Source organism: Neodiprion virginianus, chromosome 5 (assembly GCF_021901495.1).
Source record: "Neodiprion virginianus isolate iyNeoVirg1 chromosome 5, iyNeoVirg1.1, whole genome shotgun sequence".
Taxonomy (NCBI): domain Eukaryota; kingdom Metazoa; phylum Arthropoda; class Insecta; order Hymenoptera; family Diprionidae; genus Neodiprion; species Neodiprion virginianus.
In genome coordinates this window covers 7,334,374-7,348,127 of record NC_060881.1, presented here as the reverse complement: position 1 = coordinate 7,348,127, position 13,754 = coordinate 7,334,374, and the positions used below count along the sequence as shown (strand labels likewise).

The 13,754-nt window shown below is 32.9% G+C and overlaps 1 protein-coding gene across 3 annotated transcripts in view; it reads right to left on the bottom strand.

Annotated features, from left to right (window-relative positions):
- Positions 1–315: 315 nt before the first annotated feature.
- The window catches only part of LOC124305692 (protein dimmed-like), a 33,446-nt gene continuing 20,007 nt past the window's right edge, over positions 316–13,754 (bottom strand). For all 3 annotated transcript variants that reach the window (XM_046765349.1, XM_046765350.1, XM_046765348.1), the window contains exons 3-5: positions 13,512–13,700; positions 11,866–12,002; positions 316–8,461 (exon numbers count right to left, since the gene is read on the bottom strand). In XM_046765349.1, coding sequence (XP_046621305.1) covers positions 8,305–8,461; positions 11,866–12,002; positions 13,512–13,700 — 483 coding nt within the window. In that variant the 3' untranslated portion in view covers positions 316–8,304. The remainder of the gene's footprint in view (positions 8,462–11,865; positions 12,003–13,511; positions 13,701–13,754) is intronic.

The following is a 13,754-nucleotide window of genomic DNA, read 5'->3' as shown; positions in this document are numbered from 1 at the left end:
AGCTACTCGACATTTCTATGATGCAGTTGACAAGTAGGCTTACGTACTCACTTTTCACCTACTCAATCTTAAGCTTTCATACCGGCTCTACTTTGGCTGCTACGAATGTCGGTGCGAGCTTGTTAGGTAGAGAGATAGAGCAGAACCCTCCAACGCTTCAAGGCCCATCTGGGCCCACTTGCCCGCCGAAAACTGGTCACAAAATTTAGCCAGTGGTATCCGTCTTGATGTTCTTTAGTCAACGCTTTCGATAATACCTTGTTTGAAACGGCATGGAGGTATGAGGAGAACGAAGTCGAAGATATAACAAACGAATACATCAAACAGGGCCTATTGAGAGGCCAGCTCATATATTTTTAAGGCTCGATAGCACAATTGGCTAGGTGTTTATATTGTATTGAATACAGTTTTCTATATAACAGAGAAATCATATATCCTTCTTATTCATAACAATTCATCAGTTATTATATATAAGAGAGTGCATTTCGCTTGCATCTCAAGGTAATTATGCAATTTAGCGTATATAAAGCGAACTTGACTATACATATACATATATCCATTTATTATTCGTTTTAAGTAACGGCGACCGCGCGTTTTTTCAAGTTTCATTTTTCTTTTCAGCAAATATAAATACGTGCTAAAGAAACGCCCGGCGGCTATTCCTCTAAAAGATATGTAAAATAATAAATAAACAAAATCTTTGATATCGCTTAAAACATTGATCACCCTGTTATGTGAGACAACTTTTTTTTCCCATCTCTATACTCGTGCAATAACAGAAAGTCATATTTTTACATGTGTCTCTAAAATCTGCGTAAAAAATTTAAATTCCGCCGTAGTGAAAAAAAGAATCTTCCGAACCAAGAAATTTCTGAACAAGAATGTTGAACATTGCACCGTTAATATATGCGTACAGCCAAATCGTTGTATATATGACTCGTCATATACTCGTGATTGTATAGTCGTTTCAAGACTTTGATTTCAGATAAATTCGAATTTAACTACCATCGAAGTTTGAATGTCAACACTTTCAACACCAATCAATCGAGATTGGAATAGCTCGTGGTTATAGCAAAATTCCGGCTCGATGGTTTGCAATTACCTGCCGACAGATTTTGTAAGTAAATTGTGCGCGTGAATTTATGCTCCAGGTCTGTCGAAAGCTCGTTAAAGTATATAATATAAGCGGTGCGATTAAGCAGGTTTGATAGTCCGCGTGTTCGTGAATTTCTCATAAAAATCGCAGATTCGAAAGTGTCCCGTAATTCGGAGGTGCTAAAAAGGCTGCAATATTACCGACTATTAATATAAGCCTTGGATTTTTTCCATACATTTTAAAACGAGCAATACATCTGCGTAAAATATTACAATTTGACGAGCCTTTCTTCCGATGACAATTTTCGCCGTTGGTTATAATTGTTAATCAATAACTTTAGAAAAAAAATAAAAAATAAATAAATAACAGTAAAGAGGAAGACCAGATATGATATATTATATTTTTTACACATCGTACTCGTTGAGATTAACATGTTATCGGTTCTCAAGAATCACGTTTGAATGTCATCGTATCAGCCAAGCCGTATCTCATTGTCGGACGATTTCCAAGACACGTATATTACAACAAAGTTATCAATTAAACAGGTGTCCGATAAATCGAACTTCCATACTAACAATAAGTTGGTCAATGAATTTCGCTGCGACTTGTTGAGTCGAATGATTTTATGATCACCGATTTACTTTTTTTTTCCGTCAAATTGTACGTTATGTTACAATTTCGGGTGTTAAAAATTCAAGATAGTTTTCCATGCTCTCATCACGATCAATGAAAAATATTAATAATCAACGTATATATGTATATGTACAGTAATATGTATAAAGATATGTAAAAAAATATTTGTATAATGTAGGTAGTTGGAATGATTGAAAGGAATTTAAATATTGTTTCAATTTGAAAATTTCATGACTCCCTGGGAGACAGATCAGCTGTTCGTAATGGACGGAGGATACACCCATATATATGTATATATATATATACACACACCTATATATGTAAGGTTTTAAGTAAACCATTATTATAGATTTTTTTTATTCAAATAATAAAGTTATTATATGTATATCTATGTCTAAATTAATGTCAGATTATCAAATATGTACAACCATCAGTGAGCTTTTCCGAAGATCCCTCTTGTTACACAGTTGCGCTAGTGTATCTGTGTTTGTATATATACATATGTATACATAAATGCGTGTGTGTGTGTGTGTGTGTGCGTTACGTTATGACGTACGGTATATTATAATAATTATTATTCGACGATATTATACACACAATTGGCAGCAGCATATTTATTCATTTCCTTGTCGTTATACCGCTACGTGAATTTTTTTCTTATTTTTCATCTACTTTCATTTTATTTTTTTTGTTATTTTCAATGGTATGTGAATGTGGCGTGTTTATTAGCGTGTACTGCGGCATGTAAGATAAATAAGTATATGGAACGTATGTAGTAAGATTGTGAAAACACAATAACGCGTCTGCTGATCGCGAAGGTCTTCGGATTTTTTAGTTTTCTTTACAAATAATTTTCTTTGCATATACGCGCATGCATATGTATATACGTGAAAATGGATGTTATATATATATATATATATATATATATAATATATACATTGCATAATATTATCCGGGTACACGTACATTACAATGCATGTATGTATATAACTAAAGAAGAATATGATACGCTAGTAAAATTCTGTCAAGTTACTTTCTTTGCGAATTGCACGGGTGTAAATGCATGTTTTACATAAAACAAATTTTCATGCGTATAATCAGTTTATGCGTGATGAGAAAATAAAAATACGATATTATAAAAAATAAATAAACGAAAAAGAATAATAACGAAGAAATTGAATTTCGACTTTTTTTTTTTTTTTCAGGCACCGAAACTTCATACACAATGTATTACTCAATTTAAACGCGAGAGAGAATTGTACTAACGTAATTGTAATTATTAATATATACATATATACTGTATTTACTATTTATGTATGTATATGTATATTATGTATAACTATAATAATAAGAGGAATATGGTTTTCGGATTAGGCATTTATGGATATATGAAGTACATTGCATTTGCGTGAAATTTTTTTCTCCCGAATAATTCTAAACATGAGCCATCAAGAGGCTCTGAATTTTTATATTCATCCTTTCTTTTCTATTTTACTTTGACCTCGTTTTTATTTTTCTTTAAATACTCGCTTCTAACCGTATAAACGAGGATTAAAAATACTTATGCTGAGCCGAGGCACACTCTTGAAACAGAAGCGTGTGTAAATATATTATCATTTCGTTTTTATATAATATTGAACAAAAAATATATTTATATAAAAATATGTGTGTGTGTGTGTGTGTGTGCGTGTGATAAACTATCTATTTATCAGCGCATACAATTATGCGTATGTAACATTAATCGTATAGGTATATTTATATGTATAATATGGTCACTTACAAAATTCATTTATTTAAAATATATATATATATCTATAACATGTTTATATTGTTTATTAAAATTGGATATATTTATATGTCATACAAATTTAATTTAATGTTGTCGATTTAGTTCCATAAAAAACGAAGAAAAAAACACGCACAAACAAAACGAGAAGCATCGCATCCGCAAAAGACGTTTGCATAAAATATATTACATGTATAATGAAATAGAATATTTCGCGTAATTGCACACAATCCCTTTTCAAGCCGAATAGAACTCTCTTATACTTTTTCATGTTTCTCTTATCTCAAAATCATTCAAAACCATATCAAGATTCATGTTTTTGACAAAAATTTCTATAAAATCGACTTATCGTATTATACATAATAGTATCATATTTATATGTATATATGTATATTATGTATAAGTATGTACAATGCGTATGTCGCTTTACAAATAAAAGTGCAGATTTCGCAGGTCAGACGAAACAATTCTCTTATTTTGTTTTCATTCGCTCGACTGAATTCGTACATTTCAATCGAATTGTTTGTGTCCCTCATTTTTAATCGCAAAGTCACCCGACCTCTGCGTAACAAACTGATGCGCCAAATTTTGTTTTCAATTGTTTTATCTATCAATATTTCGCAGTTGTACAACAAATATTCTTACAGTAGTTTATATAAGAATTTGGAATTTATACTCGGAATGGTTTTAAAGTACATTGAACTCGGCAAACTTATCTGCATATTGTATTATACAATATACACATGGAAGACAAATGAATGTTACCGATATACGGAGTGATTTCCTAATAATGACTGCTTCATCCGCCATCTGCTAAAAACTTGATGCGCACGCGCCGCAATCCGAGAACAAATGTTTCCCAGGGTGACCAACCGTCATTTATACGTAGCCTCAAAAGTTAAGACAGTCGTCAGTGGCGGTTATGCTCAATTCAGTTGGCCGCCCTGGCAAACAGTTGCTCCCGGATTTTAGCGCGTGCGCAATAAATGTTAACAGACGACGGACGACGCAGTCGTTTCAGGAATTCACTCTGCCCAGGCACACATTTACGCTTATACATGCTATAATGTGTATGATCAGTTTTCGAAAACTGTGTCAACATTGATTTCAAATTAAGCTAACGAGGAATTGAAATGTTGAAAAGAAAGTTGAACAACTTTTCTGACTATTTTCATATGTATATATAATTAATTTAAGTATTAAATAGCAGTCACTATTCGAAAAACAATTACATGTTTTACTGAATCACAATATCTCATTCGCTGCAATTCGCATAAATATTTTCAACGACGACGAGAAGATTACGAGAAAGAAGAAGAAGAAGAATAGATAAAAAAAAAAAAAATACATATATTTTGATATAATTTTTTTTTTCTTTTTTGATATTTAATACTTAGTACATGGCGTTTGGAAAACACCACTGCGATAAATAATGCGATATGAAGAAGCGAGAAAAATAAATAAGAAAACTAAAATTGACGAGTAAACCGGTCACGGGGAATTATTTGTAAATCTGTAAATATATGCTCGATAGTTGGTCGAAAGGCGATCGATAAGAGTAATTATTATTCGCAAACGATTGTACATGAATTTTGTAGATGACTACGTCGTTTCGTTTTATATACACGTACACACGAATTAATTAGGAAAATCATTATACAAGGCAATAAAGTCACGTTAGTTAAAATTGAGCTAACTTATAGACTTTCTCTATTATGTATAATCTGCTTATCTGGAATCAGTAATACACGCTACAGATATATACGCGAATTTATCGTGATGAGACGACCGAGGAATAAACGCTAATTAATACACCAGATACTGCGGTCATTGAATAACCAATCAGTCGATTCAAATAATTGGTCCAAGCATTACCGAGAAATCATCGAGTGCACAAATATATTAGGCAATTCGTGCACCGATCGCAATTCTTCATATCGTCGATTAAAACTCACTACACGTGCAGATTTACTTACAAAAGTGCAATGTAAATGCGGGCAACAACATTTTATCATCCAGTCGGATTTTGCGAAACTCGTGGTATTTATCATTCTTTTCCATCGTTCTTTCCGAAACATTTTTCGCTCATTTATTATTCACTTTTTTGTGTATATACGGGGTGAATAGCCAACGATCGAATGATCTAACGCGCATGCGCTAAAATTCTCGAAACAAAAGCAGTTGTTTTGTCAGGTCTACCAACATTTTTGAGGCTACATACATCGCGGCGACCTCTCATCTGAACTTATAACGGTTGGCCAACCTGACGAAACAACTGCTTGCGCTCTAGAAATTTAGCGCATGCGCGTTAGATCATTCGACCGTTAGCTATCCACTTTGTATACACGTACATACAAAGTCTCTTTAAAAATGTATTTGAATGTTAAAGAACTCGTTCCTTTAATATTGTCGTGTAAAGATGTTGAACGTGGAGCGATTCACTTTCTTTCTTTGCTTCGTTATAATTTTCTTCCTATCATATTGATATACATGAGTATAAAAATAATACATGGTAACTCGTATCATTCTGCGTATACGTGTAATATGGAATTCGCGTTAAACAAATTTTCTGTCACATATACAATTTATATGCCTATAATGTTGTATACAAATATTGATATTCCACGCGTATTTAATTGTCGTAAGTTGGTCAGTATGATGGACTCTTTTAGGTATCTACGTATGTATGCATCTATGTATGTATGTGTTTATTATACATACGTGTATTATGTACACATTGTATTTGCTCCAACAATTTTTCTATATTTCACTACAGTTGTACTATTTTTTTTTCTTATCTTCTCTCGTTTTACTTTCACGCTCTTTACTTAACTATAAATCCAAATTTTACACATAATATATTTTATGCGAGCTTTTAGACGGACGGCTGACTTATTATATCTTACATATAGATAAGTATATAACATATATACATACATGTATACATATATATATATTTACATACGCATTATCCGATGTCTTTTTTAAATAAACAACAACGTCGTTAACATGTAAATGTATAATTTTTATCAGACATTTTTACAACGCAACTTTCAACTTCGCACTGCAATTCAACACCGCAATCAATCCTTGTATGTGTACGACAAGTAATTTTCGCTGTCTTCGTCTGGATAATAGGTTTTTTTTTTTTCCACCGTTTAAAATTTTTCCATATCATCTCGTTCTTGTTAGCGTCTCTTGCTTGATTTTTTTAGCCCCCAGTTTTTTTTTATCTCACAATAACTACAGAGTTTGTAAATCACTGATATCGAGTAAGTTTATTTTATCGTTTATCCATTTCTCAACACTTTGTATTCTATTACATAGCACTGCACAGTGGTTCAATTATATAGTTCAATTGCGCGTAGTAATTAGCCGTCTCAACACTTAGCGAATAATACCAAGATGACGTCAATTTTATAAATATTTTTATACATATTTTAGCAACCTTTCTTTCGCCTCCTTCGCTTCAACGAAACTTATATAGAACAAAGTGAAAATGAAGGAAAGTTCTATATATATCACAGTTTATCATCCGTTTCCGAAACCAAAATTACAGAAAGAAAAAAAAAAAATAAAATAAAATACAAACAAACCTCTCCTTTCAAACTGCACCATGCCTGGTGGCCGAAGTCACATATATATATATATTATATATATATTATATATTATATTATAAAATATATATATATATATAAAATTTATAGGTATATAACATTTTTCATTCGTATAATATCAAATAAGAAATGTGAATAACACGATTAAACTTGTAAAAGGTTAAAAATAACAACAATAAAATGAATTAGAAATGAAAACAAAAAAATTGAAAGATTTAAAAAAAAAAAAAAAAACAATTTCAAAATCGTATCCGTGTACGTGTTTACGCAAGTAACGTTCGTCTCCCCGTTACACTATTATTATGCATTAAACATATATGTGTAATTGTGTATCATATACACGCATACGTATCACATATGATAAAAAAATTAATAGTGTTATTAATATTACGATTATTTCACGCGTGTGCAATATTCAGTTACTTCAGTTCACAACAAGCCAAAAAATAAAATAAAAATACATCACGACATTATGTGTCATATAAGGTATAATCACGTATATACCTTAAACACAATCGAGTACCGTACAACATCAGTTGTATCCTGATTATTTATAATAATTTTTCTTGTCGCTGAGTTCACCGTATTATTATTAACATTATAGATATTACACCACATATGCTTAGAATTGTTATTGTTATCATTACTATGCTTGATATTATTATTATTATTATTATTATTATTATCATTATTATTAGTAGTAGTAGTAGTAGTAGTAGTAGTGGTAGTGGTAGTAGTAGTATTATCATTGTAATTATTGTTGTTGTTGTTGTTGTTATTATTTTTATTAATAATATTATATGTAACGTTGTTAAATGTGATGATACTTTCGCGCTTCCGTCCCAAAAATATTGTTTCTTATCGTCCGCCGATCAGGGACTTGAAATGAAATAGTTTATTAATTAATTATCGATTATTAATTATAATACAATAATCACGTTTATTAAACGTGCCATTCGACGTTGCATTACGGGTACGTAAAAATTATTATCATTATTATTATTGTGGTCAATAGGGACTTCCTCCTTCTTCCACGATCATAGGGGCGGGGGGTGGGGGTTGAAAAATTTCATAAAGTTTCTCGTTGGACACACCGACACGCGAATGAATGATATTTATTTAATTGTGTCTTCAGTCTGAAGTTATGCGTATTTGTTTCGTGATTATGACAATTATGGTATCCGGCGCTCCAAATTCTCGTGTAGCAAATTGTTGTTGTTGGTTTCGTGCATCGATTCTGGCGATGCTTCCTCCGGCTGTTCACCACCGCTCAATTCAAGCTGCCCCGTGCTGTCGCCGCTGTTCGAACCGCATTCACCATCCACGAATCTTGAAATTAACAAAGAGAAAAAAAAAATTTAACTTTCAATCGTGATATAAGTCGTCTCAAAATTATGTGAGAAGAGTTGCGCTTTTGGTCTGCTCAAAAAAATATCGTCAAAAATTATGTCCAAGTTTAATATCGCACGGTTTTGTTATCCGTATCATCAGAATTAACGCTGTTTTCAATCACGTCGCTGTTCATACGGGTTTTTTCATTATCTTCTTAGCGTCTTTTTTCGCACTGCAACAATTTTGCACTGCCTAAGCGATATCTGGCAAACGAATGACAAAGTGAACGATAACTCTGAGCGAAACATTTCGATACAAAAACAATGATCGGTGTGATCGATCGCAGTTGATTTTTTCGCTAAAATTATTGAAATACTTGACAAACAAAAGCGTGTTCAGTGAACGACGCGTGAAAAAAGAAAATTGTGCAGCAAAATTTTTCATCCACGAAACTCAATTACGACCCAAAAAGTGACTAAAGTGATTATTTTTTTTTTTTTTTAAAGCGACGACAAGTTACTAATAGTGAAAAAAGTCACCGACTACCAACCCTATCACTGGCAAAATGTACTGAAATGTACTGAATAAAATGGCAAAAGAAAAAAAAAATGTCCTAAATTTACCGTTAACGTAAATTGAAAGAAAAAAACGTATCTCTGAAGGTCCTGAATTTTTATTTCAACATTTGTCGTGTGTTTTTTTCTTCAATATTCTGCAGCAGTAGTCAAAAATTTTGTTCTCTTGTTGTCAGACCATTTGAATCGATTCGTCATAACTACGATGAAACGATTTTATTTTATATTTTTTTTTTTTAAAGCACTTCGATCGTTTTGGGTCAACAAAAATCAATGCTCGACGTATTGGAAATACATAGGGAAGAAAACCATAAAAAAAGTACACTTCCGAAACACTTTCCACTCTGTGAGAATTGTTTTGTTGTTGTAGTTTTTTTTTTTTTTTTTCCCCCCAATCAACGGACATCTGCACTTAATTGAAAATCCTGTTAATAGCCGGTAATCGCCAAGAGTATCGTATAATGCCGATAACGAATATATTCGTTATTGAAATGAAATCGGTATTGACCTCGTGTTGTCACATTCAAGGAGCTAAAACTCTTTCATACAGTACAGACATATGTTCGATTATGATTGCACTTGATCCCGTTTTCACGGTTTGGACTCTGATACGTACCTATAACTCATATATTGAACCGCGATTTATTGGCGCGCAGAATTCGAAATAGTTTTAACGACTCGTTCATTATAAATGTACCGTATGGAACACAATTTGACGCTCTAATTCAAGGATAAGGATGATGATGATGATATGATAATAATAATAATAATAATAATAATAATTTGAGCATCGTCTCGTGAAATCTAATTAACATATATATATATACAAGATTTCTTTTATACTCTTGTTAAATATTGGATAACAGTGCAAAATCGAAGTAAAAAATATTACAAGTTCTTGGGAAAATAAGTTTTTATATGTCTGATTAAAAAAGTAAATGATACAATGATATATGTATATATATATATATGTTTTTAACGACCAATAGAACGACATAAAGTAGATAGAATATGAAGACGCGGCTGAAATTTGCTGTTAATTTTGTATCTGTAGAAACTTCTATCGTATCACGGGTGAACGAAGGACTTTTGTGATCCTTTGGAAGATTGCCAGGCGGAATAAAATCGGAACCGGTCTTTCCAGACGAGACGGCGGTATAATCTTGCATTTGATGCAGTATGTATTCAATGTTATATACCTCGAGGGAATGACACAGGCATGTTGAATATATATACCTGTGTAGGTGTGTATATGCATAATCATAAGTAGCTACATATGCGCGAATAGTATTAACCGATGTATTTACAGTCATTCAGTGACACGTGGCGGGTTGAAATTTTTTTTTTTTTTTTTAATCAAACCATTTGGCTATTCCATGTCCAAAAAAACTGAAAAGTAGCCTCGCCTCGAGTTACGTTTATAGATCTGCAAAAATTAAACAAGGCAAGGTATATTAACCATCGGTTTTCCGACAAGTGATGAAAATCAAAATCGACTAGTTTTCTACGCACGGAAAATTGAAACAAGACTTACGGTTACGTATCTGTATTTGTTGCTTCGATTTTATTTTATTTTCTTCTTGATCCAACGAATAGAATTGTCAAATTCGACGAAAAACAAGTCGCCGTAAATCGAAAGAATATCGTATTCTTAAAATTTCTCATCTAACGTTGAGGAAAAAAAAAAGAAAAAAAAAAAAAAACTAATACAAGGTCTTGAAATCGCAACTGTTGGATCGGTTTGAAATATTTATTTAATAATTAATAAGCATCCTTTAATCATCATTTCTGTTTAAACAACGTAAAAAGATGTCACGATGTTTCCATTAATTTTTTTTTTTTTTCTTTCTTTAATTTTTTTATTCGAATCAATAAACGTCGACAAATACCGTCGAAGGATATCGATTGTATCAGGATCACACATGTTCGTCACGTATATTTATCTATTTAGGAAGACGGATCGTAAGGTGTACCACACTTTTCCCACCTTGCTGACTATCCATGTGTACCAATATAATACTGTACACAATGTTATAAATTTTATATACTTTAGCGATTGATTTCTGCGTATTAATGTATGTATGTATGTACCTAATAACGAGACCTCGCAATTCTAGGTACATACCTGACTGCCCGTCAGGACCTTGACGGTAATTTAACTACAGTTTGATCCGTGACAGGTGCTACAGGGTCGCTCGAATCGATTATTTATCGACGCAAATTTTATCGCGCAAACGATAAGAGAGAGAGAGAGAGAGAGAGAGAGAGAGGGGGGGGGGGGGGGAGTGAAAGAGAGAAAAAGAAAAAAAGAAAAAAAAAAGAAAAACTAAACTGTACCCGCATCACATGTTTGCCAACATAAGATAGATTGTGTTCAAATGTACGGTAAAAAATTTGCAACGCGCCTCGAGAGAAGCGATAAGCAAAATTATTTCCACCTTGCCGTGTTAATGTTGTAATAATATATGAGAACGCGATTGTTAAAAAATTTAATTCATCCGAAGTGAATTGAGATATGGTTTTATAGCGAAATAAAAAAATAAAAAAAATTGCAGAGAATTCGTCAGATTGAAAACTCGATTTCTGACTGCAGTCGATGAATATCTCGAGTATTCGATGATTTTTGCATAACTTGGAATTACGGAATTCTCAAATTTATTGCGACTTTCGGATTTCGTTGAGAAAGAAATTCACGTGGTTTAACGACTAGTTCTGTTATATTGATGCAAAAATTATGCTCTTTATTTACGAGGGATGGGAAAAATGTCAAATTATCAGTTTGGACGATGAATTTTAACTTTGAAAAAAGACGGACAAGATGCTTACGTGTAAGGCTGTTCCTCCCCTCGCATTTCGCATATGACGTTCGTCAGGGCCATGATGTAATTTTTGGCTAACGTCAGTGTTTCGATTTTGCTCAGTTTCCTTTCCATTTTCACGTGTGGTATGACTTCCCTGAGTTGCTGAGGATAAAGGGAATAAAAATTACGATGACGAAAAGCAATTTCCATAAAAGTGAAAAATTTGGTTTGCCGAAAATCAATGTTTGTTATTATTCTTGTTAAAAAATGGTCCTGAGTTGTGCATCAAACGTGCACAAAAATAGAAGACTACCGGAATTATAAAGAAAAACTTATGCGTCGATACTTTGTTTCAAATCATTTTAAAATTATTCAAAACCAGTTAAATTCGTTCGACTTTACTTTTACGAATGCTTACTTTATTCAGAAGATTATTTTCTACAGTATCGCTGAAACACTATTTATTTATTTATATTTTCATTTATCATGCTGGCATCGTTGATATTCCATTTTACAACATATTTCGACAATCGATAAATGGCAACATTGAATGGACTGCTTAAAAAAAGGGAAACCTGTTTTAACTGGTTTTACTGGTTGTGGGAAATGGTATTCTGGGTAAAACGACCCAAACGTACATCAAAATCGAACAAATCCAACAGATTTTAGGAAATTCAAAAGCGATTTGGAATGAAAATTAGATGTCTAAGCTTTTATCGGTATAAATTCGAGTATTATAATAAAAGAAAAAAAGTTTATAAATGTATTTTCTCTTCGAGTTACGAGTGCTTTGATTTGACGTAAAGAAATCAGATTTATAAGCGTCTTTTAACCATTGAAAAAAAAATCGCTATAATCAGCTATTCTTCGACACGTTACACTAGAATGATCTTTTAAGGGGTCTAAAATCATACCTATTTTTAGGATTTTTTTTTTTCTAAAGAACTGACATCATTTAGAGCAATTCAAGTTTCAAGGCTTCATTATTCGTAGTTTCAAAAATATTTGAGAACTTTTTCATTGAATTTAATAACAAAATGGCAGCATGGCGTATATAAGTAGCGAACGACCACGTTTCCAAACCGGTGGCGCAGATTCCTCGGTCAATTTTCATCCGATGGACTTGAAATTTTGTTACAATCTTCAAAATCTGTTTATTAATCACAGCTCATATAGCTAAATTTTAGAATTTCGATCCAAAAATTTTTTTAACCCGAATTTTGTAAACAATTTTTTGGTCAAAGGATGAAATTTTTAGTTCATAATGGTATATATGTAAAACTAGTTTTTTTTTTTTAATTTAGGGTACGAGCCTTAACCCGAGAACGTATTTTTAAGTCGAAAAAACTCTTATACCTGTTACAAATTGGACAGCGATGTCAGGAATTGCGCCACCGCAAAAAGCCCTCTAGTTCGGAGTCGTTCGCTACTTATATGCGCCATGCCGCCATTTTTTTATTAATTCCAACGAAAGAAATTCTAAAATGTTCTTGAAACTATGAATAATAAGTCCCTCGAACGCGAATTATTCCAAGTATTCTCATTTCCTTGACAAAAAAAAGAAAAAAAAAAAAATACTCCTAAAAATAGGTACGATTTTGAACCGTCCTTTCGCAATTGTATTACCGCAGTCGAGAAATTGCACGCTAATCGTGAAATATTATAATTCACCTCGAAGGCGTCGTTGAGCGAGTGCATCCTCATTCTTTCCCTCTCGTTGCTCTCGAGCCTCCGGAGATTCCGTTCTCTTGCCGAAATTCCGCTTTTGCGTCTCCTCGTCGTCGGCGGCGCCCCTCGATTCCGTCTTTTCGCCTGTTTCGGGCTCCTTTCGCTCCCACTGCTGTCGCTTTCCTCGCCCGCCTTTTTGGCCAAGAACAAAATGGACAAAAATTCAATTAAGTATTCGCCGATGTT